Source organism: Castor canadensis, chromosome 5 (assembly GCF_047511655.1).
Source record: "Castor canadensis chromosome 5, mCasCan1.hap1v2, whole genome shotgun sequence".
NCBI classification, from domain to species: Eukaryota; Metazoa; Chordata; class Mammalia; order Rodentia; family Castoridae; genus Castor; species Castor canadensis.
The window spans coordinates 76,308,369-76,327,074 of record NC_133390.1 but is presented as its reverse complement, the minus strand read 5'-3'; the positions used below and the strand labels follow the sequence as shown (position 1 = coordinate 76,327,074).

Genomic DNA, 18,706 nt, shown 5'->3' with positions numbered 1-18,706 from the left:
GTGGGGAGGAGAACATGACAGAGAAAGCATGTTCACCTCTGGCCAAGAATGAAAGAAAGAGAAAGTCTGGGGTCCCAATATCCTCTTCAAGGGAATTCCCACAATAATCAGAAGATCTCCCACTAGGCCCCACCTCTTAAAGGTTTCACCACCTCCCAATAGCGCCAAGCTGAGAACCAAATCTTTAATACATGGGCCTTTGAGGGATATCTAAACTACAGAACTTGGTAAAATAGATTGGCCTCCCCAATGTAGTCAGGCATCACCTAACCCACAGAGGACCTGAACAGAACAAAGGCAGAGGAAGGAGAAATTCACCCGCTTTATCCTACTTCAGTTCTTGAGCATTACTATCCAGGGTGGCTGGGTGGTTCAAGTGGTAGAACACCTGCCTAGCAAGTGTGAAGCTCTGAGTTCAAGCCCCAGTACCACCAAAAATAAATAATAATAATATACTGTCTATAATTCCATCCCATCTGCGTCCTTTGCACCAGAGTTTACAATATCAGCTCCTCATTCTCAAGCTGTTGGACTTGAACTAAATTACATCACCAGCTTTCCTGGGTCTCTAACCTGCAGTTGGAAGATTGTGGGGTTTCTTAGCCTCCATCACTGTAATTTGTGTGTGTGTGTGTGTGATAAGATGTATAACGTGTGCGTGTGTGGTATATATGTGCCAACAGGATACACACACATACCCTGTTTGTTCTGCTGCTCTGGAGAACCCTGACTAATACTCTAGCCTTCTTTTTCCTTCCTTGAATCTTACCTCTCAGGTAAAGTGGAGGTGACTGGTGTTCTCTAACCAAGGTGGGAAGGAGAACCAACAGGTCATTGAGAATCATTTGTAAAAACCCCCTTCAATCTCCTGAAATAAAAATCCACAGACAATATACTCAGACCTCACAGAAACTTTTAAAATAGAATGTTCTGGCTGCCACAGAAATTAGAAATACAAGGTCATTTATAATAAGACAGCACTTCCAGAGGCACAATGAGTAAGGGATGAACTTAAGAGAACTCACTTGTGTTTGCATTCGACATTTTGAAATAAAGGCTAAGCACTGCCAAAGGGGAAAGACTTTCCAAAATGCTGAGCAACCTGATACAATTCCAAGAGAACAGAGCACACTCTTCCCAGAACAAACTTGCTCGGCGCGGTGCTGGAACACTGAGCTCAGATAGCTTTGCGTGTCCAGCAGTGGATTGTAGGCTATGATCATCCCCGGCAAGATTTGCCCCACATCGCTGTCCGCATGTTTGGAAATCGTGGGAGGCGCGGGACAACTCAGTATTGTGCAGAACGCGCGGCATCATTGGGACCATAGGCAATGCCGGGCGTTTCCCAACCCTACAAGGTGGCGCCCGGCGGGGTAGGGACTCGGCCCGCCTCCGCCCTGTGCATCCCGCTACTGCGGAAAGCCGTTCGTCTAATGGACCACTAGGGGGCGTTCTGACACCAGGATCGGAACTCTGCCGGTCTGTGACATGAAATGCAGATGCACGCGTGCAAGAAGCAGAAAGCAGCGAAGGAATTCATCGCCGGACTTGTCCAATTTTCCAATATCCACTGTTAATACCTGGAGATTTGTAAATTGCATTTCCGGTCCTCCCAGAGAATACAATCTTGACAGGTACATAACGCTTTTCATGCCCTACTGAAAACAGCCCACAAGAGCAGGTAAAACAAATGCCTCTGCCAAGCAATTGGGCCATCCCACACCCAGGTTTCTTTAGAAAAGTAGTCTTGTGTCACTTAAAGCTAGGGATGCATTCTGATAAATGCGTTGATGGGCGATTTTGTCCGTGACCTGTGGGAACATCATAGAGTTGTACTTACGCAAACCTAGTCACTCGAGGTGGCCTTGCAAAGCAGTCAAGAGACGTGGTAAGGCTGGGTGTGGTGGCACACACCTATAATCCTTGCTAATAGGAAGGCAGAGACAGGAGGACTGAGACCCTATATGAAAAATAAACTAACAGCAAAAGGACTAGACATGGCTCAAGTGGTAGGGTGCTTGCTGAGCAAGCATGAGGTCCTGAGTTCTAATCCCTAGGCCCATCAAAGAGGTGTGGTAAGCATAAGGTGTTTGGTTGCTGTGGGCCTAACAGCGTGCTGTTTACATACTGGGTGTGGTGATTTGTGCCTGTGGCCTCCCAGGTACAACCCCAGTAGGAATACACTCTGAAACAATATAAAAAGTGTAGTGTAGCAAATATATAAGCCAATAACAGTCATTTATTATCATTATCAAACATTATGTACTGTCCATAATTGTATGTGCTATACTTTTATACATCTACAAGCACAGTAGGTTTGTTTACACCAGCACCACCACAAACAGGTGAATAATGACAACTACAATGTCACTAGGCAATAGGAAATGTATAGCTCCACTATAATCTGTGGGACTGCCTTGTATATGTGGCCTATCATTGATTGAAACTTCATGTGGCATAGAACTGAATGATAACATTAATATAAGATCACATTGGTGGAAATTTACCCTATGCCTCTGTCCTGGATACTTTACACTTATGCACTAGCTTTTTCTCCACCAATAAAACCATAGAGTGAGGCGGGGAGAGGGAGGGACTTCTAGGTGATGACCCGAGAGTGAGGACACTAAGACTCAGAACTTGGTAGCCTGCCCAGAGTTCCATGGCTGGCAAGTGGCAGGAGGTCACTGACTGTGAAGCTCTGAAAGTGTCCTGGAAGGTTTCCAGCATGCTGCAAGGAGGTGCTTCAGAATGACATAGTCACCCTGTACTGCAAGAAAATAGGGCAGCATGCACACAGCTGTTGTTTCTCCAAAAATGCAATCTCTGCTGAGGGCACCAAGGTCAATGAAATTGAAAACATCACAAGAAGGAAAAAGAATGCCCATGATGTATTATACATAGTGCTTCTGCCTTGTTTCATTCATGACTTCACACAGAGCATTATACCAGGTGAGTCTGACCTGGTTGCATTTATCCCACTGGCCTGTCGGGCTATAAATGACCACTGTAGGATACCTAGACCTGGACAGCATCTGGACAAAACCAGGGCCTGTGTTTTCAACCCTGGCTGTGCCCTAGAATCATTGGGAGGGGTGAGGAGGAAAAGTTAGAAAGATCGATATCTGGGTTCCCACTACCTCCCAAGGTAACTTAATCAGAATCTCACAAATGAGGCCCAGGCTGGGTTTGGTTTGGTTTGGTTTGGTTTTTTTGAGGTGTCTCATCATATAGCCTAAACTGGTCCGGACTCCCCACTCAACAATCCTCCTGCCTCAGCCTCCCCATTAGCTGGGACTTCAGACATTGGCTACAATTCCCAGCTAGTTTTGGGGGTTTTGTTTTTGCTTTTTCAGTGCTGAGGACTGAAGCCAGGATCTTGTGCTAGGCAAATGTTCTACTACTTAGATATGCTAGCTCCCATTTTTTAAAACCTCCCAGATGAGTCTAGGGTTCAACTGACCTCCTTGTATATAGATGAAGAAACTGAGGCCTGATTTACCAAATACCAAGTGTTGGGGGGTAGGGAGCAGGCACACTGGTTTCTAGTGCAGAATCCATCAAAACTCAACTGCTGGACCAGACTGACCACCCCACTAGGAGACAGGACACGAGGACCCTTAGGGTGCACAGCACTCTCAGAGCTGCCCATCAAACCTAACTTGATCTGAGCTAGCTGCTGGCCAGTGTTATTTCCCTAGCACCATTTGGCACAGGAGAAATTACTACTATATTTTAATTTAATCCAGAATCATGTTTTTGAAGAAAAAGTGTAATTGGGGAAAATGTCTGCTAGATTGTCCTACCTCTTTATCCCTGCCAGTGGACACACAGTGACTTGGGCCATGCCTGTACCTCCACAGGCATTTTTGGAGAGTCATGAAGCACCTCCAGCGTGCTAGGTGGTGTTGCTTCCCCAACGCTAATGGGAGTCAGCAGCCTAACAGCCCAGTTTCCTTTGTGTGTGCATGGAGCGGTGGTGGGGGGAGGGGGAGGGCGCTGAGGATCACACCCAGGGCCTCATGCAGGCTAGCCAAATGCTCTACCACTGAACTACACCCCCAGCCCCTCCACAGCCTTTCTGAGGCCAAATTCTCCATCCCTGGAAGATGTGGTCTAGATTACTTGTAAGCCAAGATGATTTGGGGAATGGAACCGAGTGAATCTGGGAATCTGTCACTTTGGCAAATCTGCTGACTACCTTCGTTGCCTTCTAATTTAATCCACTTGGGCCTTGAGAAGGTTGTCTATAAAATGCTCCACAGGAGATGAGGGAAGTTGCACTTCCTTGTCTAATGTGGTATCTTACCCCTCCATTCCCTCAACTTGCCTCTGCCCTTGGTTCACAGCCTCATGGTAGCTACCCAGGAGAGAAATCTGAGACTGTCACCAGGCTCCTCCTTCTCGGCATAATTCCACTTTCATCAAACTTCCTTCTTTGACTCAGAAATGGTGGGTTGTTCTCAGAGGACTGCATTCACCATTCACCAGCAGTCCTGGAGGTTCTGCTCGGTCCACATCCAGGTCCACATCCAGCTTTCTAATTTTTGTGAGACTAATAGATATAAAGTGACACCTATGATCTTTTAATTTGCATTTCTGTAATTCACAGTTAGGCCTCTCAGTCATCTGTGTATGTGCTGTTAGATTGTTGGACCTTTTGGTTTTGTCTCCTCTCATCTCAAGCCAGACACCAGCCCCTGTTGTTTTCCTGCCTCCTGCTCTCCTCAAGCTTTGCTGGACCAACTGTCTGAAGCACAGGCAGGGTCGTGGCCCTGCTTTGAATAGTAAACATGCAGACTCCTCACCCCATACCCAGAGCCCTGCAGAATCAGGCTCTGCTGCGCTCCCAGTCTTGGAGCCCAGTTGCTTTCTCCCACATCCGGTGGCCTGCTCTGCAGTCCCAGGACCCTGGCCTCCTTTGCATATCTCCAGCCCTTAGCTCCCAGTCTGCATGCATGCATCACCCGTGTGCACAGCCTATTGCTCCCCTTGAGGTCCAGGTCAACTGCAGCCGTGCCAGAGGCTCTGGGGAGAAGCCTGGCCTCCTCTAAGCTCCCCAGCACTTGCACATGCAGACCTCCTCATACTCTGGATTTGCTTCCCACACACTCTTGTCTGATGTCTCCCCAGACTGTGAACAGCTGGGGAGGGGCACTATACATCTGACTTATTTGTCCCTCCCCACCCTGGCCTTTCCATGCCACAGCCAGGAGGCCAGGTAAGAGGCTATGCAATGGTTCAATCCCGGGAGATGGGGTCTGGGGATGGGGAAGGAGAGTGGAAGAATGGAAGGTAAAAGCCAGAGTGTTCATTGTAACTCACTGGCCGTGAGGATGGGGGAGGAGAGATTGCAGGACCTGGCAGCTTCAGGGCCTGCCAGTCTGCAGATGGGAATCCAGGAGGAGTTGGGGACGGAGCTTGGTTTAGACACGCTTGTGGCTGTTGGTAAGACGTGGGGCTGCTAAGCAGGCTGAGAGCCACATGAGCTGATGGAGATGTGGGGTGATCAGCACAGAGGGACCTCTGACTCCAGACATAAGTGATGAGGCGGGACAACAGGAACCCGGAAGAGACCATTGTGTAGGCGGCTGAGGAACACAGAAGAATGGTAGGGGTTGAGGAAGTTGCAATGGTGTCTTTGAAACGAGGGGAGAAATTCCAGTGAATGAGTGGCCCACAGATTCAGATGCCACAGAAAGCCAAAGTGACCTACCCCAGCCTCTCCTCTACCCTCCCCTCAGCACTTTTCTTTCTCCTTGGAGTGACCATCTTGTGAACTGAACAGGCAAAGTCACACTGCCCTCTGTGGTTCACGTCATGCCCTCCCATGGCACCATTTCACCTTGATTTCTCCTGTACACAGCATGAGAGGTGGGCACAGGACAGGATTTCCCCACAAGAAGCCAGGCCCTGCCCCTACTATGTTCCTGGTCCCTTCTGATCCTATCATTTCCTTTTGTCTCTATCCATTAAGAACAAAATTTCTGGGAAAGAAATTAAAGCAGACATTTGGCTTTTGAACTGGCTGTCAAGAGGGTGGCCTCCACTTTGCGTAACTGGACTAGTTACAGGCCTGAAACTCAGGGCAGGGAGAGAGAGGGTTGGGATTAAATAACAGGGAAACACTGGAGCTGGGGTGTTTATTCTCCAGAGCACACTGCAGCCCTCAAGGGTGACTTGAAAGGGTAAGGATGGCCTTAGTATATCTCAGACTCCAAGAGGGTGTGATAAGGGAAGAAGAGGAGGAGGAGACTCTGGGGGGCATGGGTAGCAGACCTGACTCTACCTCCCCACCTTGGAGAAGTGATCATTCCCCTTGCTTCAGAAAAGTCACACCTTCAGAGACTCAGCTCCCCTCTGCCCCACCCTTTGCATGGATAGGCCCAGAGACCCAGGCTCCTGGCTCTATCTGTCCTGCACCTAGGGCCTGATGACCCCAGCCTCAATAGACACAGTGACCCTCACAGAGCCACAACTTGACTTCAAGTCCCACTCTTGACTGGCATTGTATGTCATGACCAGGGAGTCCAAGCCCTGCCTGGGAGACAGCTGGATGTGCAGCCAGCGACACTGGGCTTTGTCACAAGCGAGCACCACAGTGCCCTCAGGGTTGCTGTAGGTGCACCGGCTGTGGGCTGCCCTCTCCTCCACTGTCAGATCCCAGCTGCCTCCCGGTTCCCTGTCATCCAGACCCAGGGCCTGGAAGCCCAAGCGGTCCCGGGTGACAGGGCACACCAGCTGTTCCTCCTTCAAAGCAGGCACCATCTGGCCCTTGAGGTAGGCTGGGCCCGCACAGTAAGTGTGGATGTTGAAGAGATGATCGCTGAACTGGCGCAGCCAGTTGGAGAGATAGGCCAGGTGGCAGTCACACTGCCAGGGGTTGTCATACAGGGCCAGGTTGAAGAGGTTGTAGTTGGTGTCAAAGATGCCCCCTGGGAGTGTGGTTAGCTGGTTCCTGGACAGGCTGAGCAGCTCAAGCTTCGACAGGTTTTGGAAGAGAGCTGGATGCAAGGCCGTCAGGTTGTTGCTTCCTAGGTAGAGCTTGACCAACTGCTCAAGATCCCGGAAGACACCAGCGGGGAGGTGGGTGATGGCATTGTGGGAGAGCGTGAGGGAGACGAGACTGGACAGGTTGGCGAAAGTGCCCTCAGCAATTGTCTCCAACTGGTTGTGGGACAAGGACAAGCCAACCAGGCCTGGGGTGTGTGTGAAGAGACCAGTGGGCAGCATCTGCAGTGCATTCCCCTGCAGGTTCAGAAAAGTCAGGTTGCCCAGGGAGGAGAAGACAGAGAGTGGCAGGTGACTGATGGCGTTGTGCTGCAGCCACAGCTTCTCCAGGTGGAAGAGCTTCGAAAACACCTCTGGGGACAGCTCTGAGATGGCATTGCTGTCCAAGAACAGCTCCTGCAGGCTGCCCAGGTTGTTAAACACACCCTTGGGGAGGCTGGAGAGCATGTTGCTGCTCAGTTTCAGGGTGTGCAGGCTGGTGAGGGGGTGGAGCAGCCCCTCAGGAAGCTGGGCCAGACGGTTCTGTGCCAGGTTGAGCATCTTCAGACAGCTCAGAGGCTGGAAGAGCCTCCCGGGCAAGGTCTGGAGCCAGTTCCCTTGCAGCTGGAGGGACTCCAGGGCATCCATGTGATGGAAGAGGTCCTCCGGCACAGCCTCCAGCCTGTTGAAGTCAAGGGTGAACTTAGCCAGTGAGGTCAGGCTGGAGAAGATGTTGGCACTGAGGTTGGAGAAGGTGCTGCCTGTGACCTCCAGATCCTCCAACCTGGGCAGCCCCCCAAAGGCATCCGGCCCAAAGTGATGGAGCTGGTTGTTGAGGAAGACCACCTTGGTCAGGTTAGGGCTGTTACCGAAGGCCCTGGTTCCTACTGTGGTCAGCGAGGTCTCCACAAAGACTATGTCTGTGGCGTGCGGAGGGATGTCCGGAGGGATGGTAGCCAGCTGCTCATCCGAGCAGAACACCTCGTGGCTGAAGCAATCACAGCCCACAGGGCAGGACTGGGCAGGCCTGGCCAGGAACAGGAGGGAGACCCAGCACAACAAGGCTCCAGGGAGCATCTTCTAGATCCCAGGAGGAGAGAACAGAAAGGACACCTTTACCAAAGGCAGCATGGCACAGCACCCAGGGCACTGATAGCAATCCCGATGGCAGGATCAGGCCGTCAGCTAGATTAGCCTTATCAGAGAGGCCACAGTTTGGACAATAGCTGGGGCTTTTTGTTTGTTTTGTTGTTTTTTAGGAATGCTGGGAATGGAAACCAGGGCATGCCGGGCAAGTTTTCTACCACTGACATAAACCCCTGCCCCTGCTTGTATTCCTAACAATGTTTTCATATCACAGCCTTGCAAAAGAGCAGGAACCAGGTTCTCTCGTCGTGAAAGTGAAGGTGTCACGTGGCCTGTCCACAGACACCCTGAAAATTAGTGCACCAAGACCCATGTCTTTTGGACATTTATATGTTCTTTCCAGATTAGAGAAAGAAAGGAAAAGAGACAAAAAGTCAGGAGAACGGGGAGTAAAAGGAGGCACAGGTGGTGTGGAAATTTTCAAGATGATACATAAAATATGGGCAGATTACCCCTGAGATGGAAATTTCTAAGCCACAACTCTTCCTGAGTTTCTAGATCTCAGTATAACGCAGGACCAAGTTATAGGGAGAGCCTACTACCTACTCTCAGTGTCATCCACTGAGGATGCAATGCAGGGACCAGGCTCCTCAGCACTGTGACAAATGCTCTTTCCACTGGGCCTGCTCCCTCCCTCCCCCAATGCAACAGAGCCCAGGGAACTGCCCAGTATTGTGTGGAGAAGAGGGTTCCAGACATGGGGATCCCATATGCCAGTAGATCAAGGGGAATCCAGCTTTTAGTTTGCTAAATATTCATTAATTATGAACTATTAATATTCATTATTTTAAAAAAACTGCCAGGATCTACTAACAGATCACAAATGTGTGATGCAACTTACAAATGCGTTTTTCTTCCTCAGTGGCCTTCTTAGGCTCAGTAGTCCTTGGCACCCTAGAGGATGTGACACAGGCACTTGTTTACATGCTTATAGAGGTTTGAAAGCCTTGAATTGGAATCCCAGATCCATTACTTCTAGCCATGACCTTGAACTTCAACTTTCTAAGATAGGGATAATAGGGTAATTGTGAGGATGAAAGAGTGAATATAGACAAAGTGTTTACATCAGGGTATGACCTAGAGTGAGGAAATACAAAACTATGTTAACTATTGTCAAAGCCACCATCATTACAGAAACTGCTATTTGAACAAAAAAGTAGGAAGAACAAATTATCCTCTAGATAGAACACATTTGGCTTTACCAAAAACAAAAAAAAAAGAAGGAAAGTAAAGCCTCTTGTAGCATAATCCTAAATTTTCTCAGTATACCTCTCTTCAGCAAGAGTCTAAAATTGAGTCTGCATCCATCCAAGGGGTATCCTGGCACCAGCACAATTTACTGGCTATCTCTCTGCTGCCCTCTGCTGCCTGCCTCCTCCAGCAAGCTCAAGATTTCAGCTTGGAAAGTCTCCATTTGCAATATATGCATGTGTGAAATACCGTGGTGAAAACCCTTTGTGCAATGAATTACACTATTAAAAAAGAAAGTCTCCATTTGCAAAGGTCTCCCATAAAATACAGCGCTTACAAAAGCCCCTGACCCTCCTCCCATTCAAACACCCCAACCCCGGAATTTTCTGCCTAACCAACAGAGACAATGTCTCCCCAAGCAAATGCATTCCTTCCTCAGGCTGCCTCTCTATGGAAGCCCCAGCGCTATAAGAAAGGACTTTCACAATTGTAATTGCTTCCTGGGTTCAGAAACTGTCTTTTACACTCACTCTTTCCAAGAAGGAAAAATGTCTTCACTGCTTGAGTCAGTGAGGAAGAAGACTGAACCTCACGCAAGTGGGTGTCCCCTGGCCAGCAGTCACAGAGTTAACAGTAGGAGACTGTTCTTGTGAGACTTCTGTGTAGAAACATAAAAGGCAGCAGGCTGTGGCTGTGGCAGAATGGGGCAGAATGAGGTGACCATTGTTCCATCCAAGCCTGCCTTTCCTTCCTGGGCTGTCCCTGAGGCTCCTTCCCAGCTCCCCCTGGGCTCTGAAAGAAGCCTTGCCTGGCTAAGGAAGGAAGACCTGGAGCCATGGTTCTCTTTCTAAGACAAGCATGGTCTCTGAAATCACAAGCTTTGGGGGCTGTCTTTTTTGTGAGAAGCTAGGTGTACTCCCTGCATCCAGAGAACTGACATCCTGTGGGCTCAGTCAGGTTTGTTGAGTGGAACTTTCCAGATGGGGATGGAAAGCTTGGGAGCAGCTGCCCTCCCTTGAAACAAGGATCCCGTGACCACCAACGAAGCCCAGAACGTGTCGTGTCTTCAAACCCTCTGGAGAGTTAGAGGCTCGCAGTTCTTATTGTTAACACACCAAAATGGTATCTACCTGCCAGTCACTCTTCCTGGCTAGCTGCTTTGATTGTTTGTTCTCAAAGTCAGTTTCCAGAAAAAAAATTCCACCAGAATGAAGGGCCACACGATACTGGGATGAGCAGGTCCTGGAGACTGTCTGGCAGCCTCTACACAGGAAAGCAAAGCAATCCCAGGATGTCTGTAGGAAGACTCGGAGTGTAGAAACCAGCCCTCCTTGTGCTCCCAGTGGCTCATGCCAGGAGGTGCCCCATGAAGAGAAAGCCAAAACCTCCAGAGGAGAACACCACCCTGCTGAGCCAGCCCACTGCAGCCTCTTTTCCTTTAACCTGGCCTCTTTAGTCCACTGTCATTCGGAAATAATGTGCTTTAGAAGTCAGCAATGGAGGCACACACCTAAAATTCAGCACTTAAGAGGCTGAGGCAGGAGGATCACAAGTTCAAGGCCACCACGGGCTGCATAGCAAGACCCTGTCTTGAAAAAAATGTGTTTGAGGAAGGTAGTCTCTAGAACCCAAACCCAAAGCAAAACTATGCCGCTGGTGGCACAGAAAGTCAAATGTAGGCAGATCTGCTCAGATAATAGCGATGGTGGGGGAGGGGTGTCTCTCAGCTGTGGGGGCTGAGCAGGGGCTATTCCCACCCGCCAGCTCCCAAAGCTCCAGCACATGAATCTCGATCCTCAGAGAAACCTAGAAGTGCTCAGGATAGGGGAATATCATACACACAACTCAGGGTCCAGGATCAGTCCTGTCTGAGCACTAAGCAGGATGTTTGCTATGATACTACAAGACTTCTGTACCCAAGAGGTAGAAAGGGTGGGGGTGGGCAGGCTAGTTTCTCACATTTGCAGACCCTAGGGTGAATTTAGACTAGGGAATCCTACCTACTGTCGGTCTCCTCTTCCAACCTGAGTTTCCTGTTCTGAGTAGAGATCCCACCTCCAGCTTCCCGCTCTCCCAGCATCCCACAGGCTAATCCTGTGTCCTTCTGTGGCAAGGTCAACCTAGGAAAGATGGCCCTGAGGCCACCCATACAGGTCCTGATCCTAGAAAGCTGAAGCATGGCTTAAGATGGAAGCCCAGCCTGCAGATGGAATGTACCCTTGGTCTTCCCATCCTCTTACGTCTTGGAGGTGTCATGGAGAGAAGAGGGTCAGAACAGGGCCTTCCAAAATTCAGGGCCAGCACTCTCTTGCCCCAGTCTACATGGACAGGGATGGGAGGCAGGGCAAGTAAAGATGCTAAACACTGACCATTTCCAAGTGATCCACTCCCAGCCCAAGACTCATTCTCACATCACTCTGAAGTAGCTAAGAGTGTGCACTCTGAAGTCTATAAAAGCAAAAAATAAGAAATCAGGAATTAAGGGCTGGACATGGTGGTACAAGTTTGTAATCCCAGCACTCAGGAAGCTGAGGCAGGAAGATGGCAAGTGTGAGGCCAGTCTGGACTAAATAGTGAGAACTTGTTTCTAAAAACCAAAGGCAGGGGTGTGGGTTGGTGTAGCTCAGTGGTAGAATGCTTTCCTAACATGTACAAGGTCCTGGGTTCAATCCCCAGCATGGCCAAACAAAGCAAAACACAACAAAAACAAATCATGAGCATAATAGTATTTTCCATGTAGGGTCGTCGTGAGGATTAAAAGAGAGAATACATACAAAATTCCAAGCCCCGAGTTTGGCATGCCGTGAACGCTCAGCCCGCTAGTGACCTTGATTCTCCTGAGCTCAGCAGGTCCTAGTTCTGTTCTTAAGTAGACAGAGGTTAGCTCTGGAAAAACCCATGAGGTCATCCAACCACCAGTGTCTCTCCATGACACTGTTCCTCACCCCTTCCTCCTCAGCCAAAGAAAAGTGAGATTTTGCCTTTGCTTTGGAGAGGAACAGACTCTAAGGGCCTGGACTAGTAGGGCCTCCTCCCAGGTCACTGTCTAGAGAGCAGGTCTCTGTGGAGCTCCCACGCCTAGGGATGGTAGACACCCACACCAGAGGGCCACAGTGGGCAGCAGCCCAGCAGTTACTGGTTTTCATCTGGGAAGAAGACCAACATATGCCTGCAGAAATGTTCCATACTTTCAGAAAGCCAAAGAAGCCTGGTCTTTTCTACATTGAAATTTCTTATTGTTTATTTTATTTTATTTTTGGTTGACTGGGTGCAAATGGTCTCCTTCCTCTTCTCAAATCGTTCTTGGAGTGGTACATTCCTGTATGAGCCTCAAGTTAGTCTGTCATCAACCACAGAGCCAAACCTCATTCCTTCCAGAGGGGTGCTGGAAGCCCAGAATCTGGTTCCAAACCCCAGAGCATGGCTGTCTAGTGCTGCCTCTGTTGGTATCTGCCTCGCCTCTAGGCCTGGCTTCTGCCTGTTGGGCTATGGCTCATCAGGAAGCAAGAAGATGGGCTTTGGAAGTTCATCTGAAGCCCCTGGCAGCCTCATCTGGTTCCTGGGTGAAGACCTGCCACTCCCCAGACCTGGTCTCCTTTCCTCTCAACCCAACAAATTAAGCCGTGGGGCTGTAGTCAGCAGACCAGTGCTGGGCTCCAGCTGTTTCCCATCTGCCAGCCCCACCCCACCCTGCTGCCCACTAGCATCTCAGGGAGAGGACTGACCTCTGAGGCTCTGCTTCCACATCTGTGAATCTAAAACCACAAGCACAATAACAGTCACACTACCAAACTGCAGCTACAGTTAGCACTACTGTGGCAGTTCAGTGAGGTTGCAGTCATTGGACTATCAAAAAATAGAAACAGCCAGGGGCCAGTGGCTCATATCAGTAATCCTAGCTACTGAAGAAGGCTGAAATTGGGAGAATCATGGTTTGAAGCCAGCTCAGTTTAAAAGAAAAAAAAAAGGGAGAACCCATATCAATGGAAAAAAAAAAAGAAAAAAGGCTGGGCACAGGCCTGTTATCTCAGCAATGACTGGAAGCATAAAATAGGAGGATTGTGGTCCATGTGTGCCTGGGCAAAATGCAAGACCCTAGCTCCAAAGTAACCAGAGCAAAAAGGGCTGGAGGTGTGGCTCAAGTGGTAGAGTGCCTGCCCAGACCCTGAGTTCAAACCCCAGTACAGGAAGAAGAAGAAAAAGAAGAAAGAAAAAAAAAAAGAAAGGAAGGAAGAACCAAAATGTCCAACATGAGGGATTGATTAGGTGAATTATGCTGCACAGATGGAACAGAAATTCCTGCTGTCTTTAAAATTATAAATATATATTTATGGACAAAATGCCTGCAGTATCTTAAATAAAGTCTGTTTAGTAGCACATTTCCATTTTTAAGATATTTGTGCATAGAGAAGATAGCAGAAGATTATACACAAATTATTTGGAGTGGCTATCTCTGAGAAGTAGAATTGTGGGTGAATTTCATTTTTCTTTTGCTTAAGAATGTGTGCTTTACATTTTTAAATGGTAACCATGTATGTATGACCTTTGTAATAAGGAGGAACCTGTTGTATTACAGAAATGGAAACAACCGTGTAAAACAGGAAGTGAAGGTCCCTGGACCCTCTGGAAGGAGTGACATTTGGCTCTCAGTGGGTCAGGCTGCTTGAGACACACACATAATGCCACTCCAAGTACGTGACAATGACTGATGGGTTCTTAACGTCTCGCCTGTGTCATTGCAAAGGCTCAAGGGAGCTTGACTGTTTGCTGTGCTGGTTTTCTGAAGGAGAAGACAGCTAACATTTTGAAATAAGAGCCTGTGGACTGGGCACGCTCCCTCTCTGTCCCCAGCTCCACCTCCAGGCCTTCACTGACACTGTAGAATGCCTGTGTCCACTTTTCCCTGTTGCTACCTGTTCCCATTCTACTCACCTCCCAGACTAGCACAGTCCCAGAGCACTTTCTTGGTTGCTCCCTTCTTTGGCTCTGCAGGTCACTCTTGCCCTCTGCTGAACACTGTATTCTGCTCTGTATTCAAGTTGGTTGCACTGACTTGAGACCTGGGCCAGGGCCCAGTCGCAGTGTCTCTGTTCCCAGTTCTGCTGACTAGGGGCTGGCACAGCGATGGTACCAGGCCCTAAATGCTGAATTGAGTGGTAGGTTTTTGTGGCTCCCTGTGGCCCCAAATCTCAGGCCTTACTCTTCATCCTGCTTAGAGAGGTAGGGAAGCACTTTAGCTCTGCCAGTGCAGACAGACCTGGGTTCAAATCCAGACCCTGCTATTGACTAGCTGTGTGGGCTTGAGCAGGTCACTCCATCTCTCTAAGCCTCAATTTCCCCACCCATAATTAGAACCTTTGACCTTAGGGTTAAAATTAGTGCTTAGTTAGATAGTATGAATTAAGCCCTGAGCACAGTGCCTGGCAAATAGTAAATGTCAGATAACAGACAGCTACTGCAGGTTTAGTCCTAGGATGACCATAAACTTTTCCATCTAAACCTGTACACTGCTGGAAATGAAAGGGAAGCTGGTCCTCATGCCAGATGACAGGTATAGACTAGGGTGGTTCTGGATATAGGGTCACCCTGCCTACCTGAGGGCAGGGGCTGGGTCATCCTCACCTCAGACTCTCCCTGCCCAACCTTCCTCCTGCCTCTTGCCAGCCTCAGTGTAGCTGAGCCCTCAGGGGTTTCTCCTCCCAGGGAAGGGGGACTCAGATTCTGCGGCCTGTTGGACCTAAGGAAACTCTGAACAGAAGTTAGCCCCTCTCGTCTTCCAGCCAGGACCCCAGACCAAGTGCCCCTCACCTCCCCAAAAAACTAGGAGTGACTCCAGAAGGCCTACCGTGAGGGACTGAGCAGGTAGGAACACGCAACCCTGGCCTTTCCGCGGGAGCAGAGGGGTGTCTTTGTCTGTGGTCAGCTGAGACCAGTCCTAGCACTGGTCAAAGTTCTGGGCAGTGGTTCCTCCCCTCACGTGGACTGAGTGTTCCAGGAACGTCACCAGGGTCACCCGGGCAAGGCCTCTGAGTATTACAAAATGATTCTGAACTGCTCCCATGGACAGATGCCTGATAGGGCCAAAATTATGGTCCCAGACTTGACACTTTTAGCACCAGTCCTAGAAATTTCCCCCAGTCTGCACCTAGGAGAGGACTCCTAGTGAATACTCCTTGTGAATGGAGTCCAGAGCTGGGAGCCCTACCTCAGCTGCAGCCAACCACAGACATCTGCTCAACTCCCACTGCCATCACAGAGAGAAATTCTAAGAGGGCTGTGAGTCTGTTCTGTTTGTCGATTAGTTTGCTTGATGAACTAACTTTCTAAACCTTTTCTGAGTTACAAAGAGGGGAAGTTACAGGAAGTGATATTTGACTCAATGTAAAGCAGAACACTTGCTCACTCAGCGCCATCCAAGGATGAAAGAAGGAGCACTGGGAGGTATCCAACCAGGGGCTGTAGAATGGAGTGAAGAGTGTGTAGTGGGTGTGTGATGTGTGAGTGTGTGTGAGCATGTGAGTGTGTGAAAGGAGATGAGAGAGAGAGAAAGGGAGAGAGCGGAGGCAGGGGGATAGCTGGGCAAAGGCTGAGTGAACTTCAGTGCCTTCTTAGTGACATGGAAGAAACTCCAGCCAAGCATGCTAGTGCAATCTGCAATCTCAGCACTCAGGAGGCTGAGGGAGGAGGATCACAAGTTGCAAGGCAGCCTGGGATACATAGTGAGACTTTGTCCAAAAAAGAAGGAGGAGGATGGGGTGGAAGGATTGGGAGGAGGAGGAGGAGGAGGAGGAGAGTAGTCAGGAGGCCTGAGTGACATGCTCTCTCAACCACTAGGTAACTCTGGGGAATTCATTTCCTGTCTTGAACTAAACCCATCTGTAAATAGGTTGAACTTATTCTTAAGGTTCCTTTCAACCATAGTAGCCCACAGATATCATTTGCTATTTGCTTTTTGGTCCCCACTCACTTTGCAAAGTTCTTTTCTCAGAGTAGAGCCCGCTTTCTGTGAGGAGCCATCCAGGCCAACTTTGATATGCCTGGCAAAAGCATTTAGCACAGATGAGAGTCCCCTCACCAAGCGCCCACAGAGAGCACACTTGTCCTGTATCTACCATTTATTGTTGATTCTGTACACCAAATTTGTTACAAGCAGCATCCAGCAAAATGCAGACCCCCAACCCTGCCCACCAGGGCTCACACTCTGTAACACCCCAGGGACTTAGAAATCTCTAAATGCACTGCCAAGCACCTGGAAGTATTTGCGGTGACTTCTAAGCAAGGCAAACATGATCTGCTTTCAAGGCAACCTGAAGGCATTGGATGGTGAGAACAATCTCTCCTGAGGAGGAGGATCCTGGGACTGGGAGGATTTTCACCGGGAAGCAGCCTGCCATCCACCCACTCTGAACCACAACCATGGGGGCTTCTTTCCCAGGATCACCACCACCTCCCCAACAACCATCTTTGGTTCTGACTGACCACTAAAGGCAGTGATTATCACTAAAGGCTAGAATACATCCAACATCTGTTTACCGATTCTAGTTACGGAGTTAGCTCTACCTGTCTGTTATATATTTCCTGAGGTTGGGAGTCAATTCTGACATCTTGAGGAGTTATGGGAATTGTGTGACTGCCCAAGAAAAGTTCTAAGAACTTGGTTGTACCTTTGCATTCTAGAGAGGAAGAACAGATACACACAGCCCAAAAATTCCCATGACAGGAGCTATTTTTTTAACTTCATGGGTTGGCAAGTGTCATCTTTCCCTGTATTTACAATGTGTTTGATCCATAAGGTACCAAGTGAGATTCCACTGACTAAGGCTATAAGGGGCACCAGGAAGGTGACTCCCATTTTCTTTGATCTCATGGTGAAGGCCCAAGACAGGCCATGAGGTCTTGTACAGAGTTGAGGGGAGAAGTAGACCCACCACCAGTTGAGTAATGTGTAGAACAAGCAGTCGTCTGTCCTATCGATATGGGATAATGGTGGTAACTCATTTCACTAGGTGTCCTGAGGGTTGAAAGTAGAACATGTGTCAAGAGTTTTGAAGGACATCCTTATAATGTGAGGACTTCTTAGAACAGTGGGAAGTTTTTGTTTTGGTGGGACTTGGGTTTGAACTCAGGGCCTCACACTTGCAAAGCAAAGACACTCTACCACCAGCCATACCTCCAGTCCATTTTGCACTGGTTATTTTAGAGATGAGTGTCTCACAAACTGTTTTCCCAAGCTGGCCTCAAACCATGATCCTCCCAATTTCAGCCTCCCAATTAGCTAGGATTATAGGCATGAGCCACTGGAGTCTGGCAAAATGGTGGTCCTAATGGGCTTTTATTAAATTTCCTCCAATATTGACTCCCTCTCCCACTCCATATGAAGGTGACTGGTGACTGGCAAAAAGTGGTCCAGAAAGCAGTGAACGTGGGCTAAGTGAACTAAATTCTGCACCCTACTTCAACTTTTTGGGTCCCACACAGCTCATTCCAACCCCAAGAATTGAGCAAGTATATCACTGTATTGGAGAGGATACTTCATCCAGCATTTCTGACAATTACCTGGCCAGACAACATGGTTGAGAGAGGCTGAAAGGCCTGCCAAAGACAAGCAGGCCCCGTGTTGTCATCCCACCTCTCTGGTGAGAGAAAAGACCAGGTGAACTCAGAATTTTCATAGAAATGATCTACCATCCTCCACTAGGGTGTTCCTAGGCAGGTCCTCTGAAGACAGCTGCCTTCAGGTGAGCTTTTAAGCCAGAGAGAAAGATACTCCAAAGTCATGGCCAGTGTCAGAAATATCCAGGGATTCTGGCTTCAGATTGGCAGGGGACACTGGAGGCTGAGGATTTCTACCTCTCTCCATCCCTGGCACACTCATGCCTGTGCACATGAGATGCTGGATCCAACTCACAAGGAGCACCTGATGGTTCTGGATCTGAGGAATGTGATGCTGAACAATGCTTCCATCTGGAAGCACGTGGGTCCAGTTCCCCCTCCCCGCCCCAGAGCCCACACAGCAGGCTGCAGCAGAAAGATGCTGTGCCCCGAGTTGGGGCTCACTTCCTTTGGGGGCCTGGCAAGTCTTGATATCAGTTGCTACAGATATTTTGAAAACATCATGGAGATATCGATTTACCCTGGGAAGATGACATCTTTTGAGTGACTTCAGATTCCCTATAACAGAGGGTAAAAAGCTACAAAGTGCCCTAGTTTTTACAAACATTCCTTCCTGGACCTTTCTGCCAGGGAACTGGAGGGGAAACATGGTCACCCTGTGATCATCATGCTGCTAAGGCCCTGAGGGGGTTCTTTATTTGTCTCATGGGGCAGAATGCACTGTAAGCATAGATCAGGATTGGTGGCGGGTTTCCAGATCCTTGTG

General features: G+C 49.0%; 1 protein-coding gene across 4 annotated transcripts; it reads right to left on the bottom strand.

Annotated features, from left to right (window-relative positions):
* Positions 1 to 4,570: 4,570 nt before the first annotated feature.
* Cpn2 (carboxypeptidase N subunit 2) lies at positions 4,571 to 15,422 on the bottom strand. 4 transcript variants are annotated; one of them, XM_074073498.1, is made up of 3 exons: positions 15,173 to 15,421; positions 14,260 to 14,538; positions 4,571 to 8,070 (listed from the first exon to the last, which is right to left on the bottom strand). In XM_074073498.1, exon 3 carries the CDS (start codon positions 8,065 to 8,067, stop codon positions 6,424 to 6,426), a length of 1,644 nt encoding a protein of 547 aa, XP_073929599.1. In that variant the 5' UTR covers positions 8,068 to 8,070; positions 14,260 to 14,538; positions 15,173 to 15,421; the 3' UTR covers positions 4,571 to 6,423. The 4 variants fall into 4 exon arrangements, with proteins under 4 accessions (XP_073929599.1, XP_073929598.1, XP_020042335.1 ...); XM_074073497.1 differs by having other exon boundaries at positions 14,260 to 14,535; XM_020186746.2 differs by lacking the exon at positions 14,260 to 14,538 and having other exon boundaries at positions 4,571 to 8,067; positions 15,173 to 15,422.
* Positions 15,423 to 18,706: the final 3,284 nt, after the last annotated feature.

What these genes read in the sequence shown, in the direction of transcription:
- Cpn2 (XM_020186746.2), bottom strand. Translation starts at nt 8,067, where the DNA reads ATGCTCCCTGGAGCCTTGTTGTGCTGGGTCTCCCTCCTGTTCCTGGCC.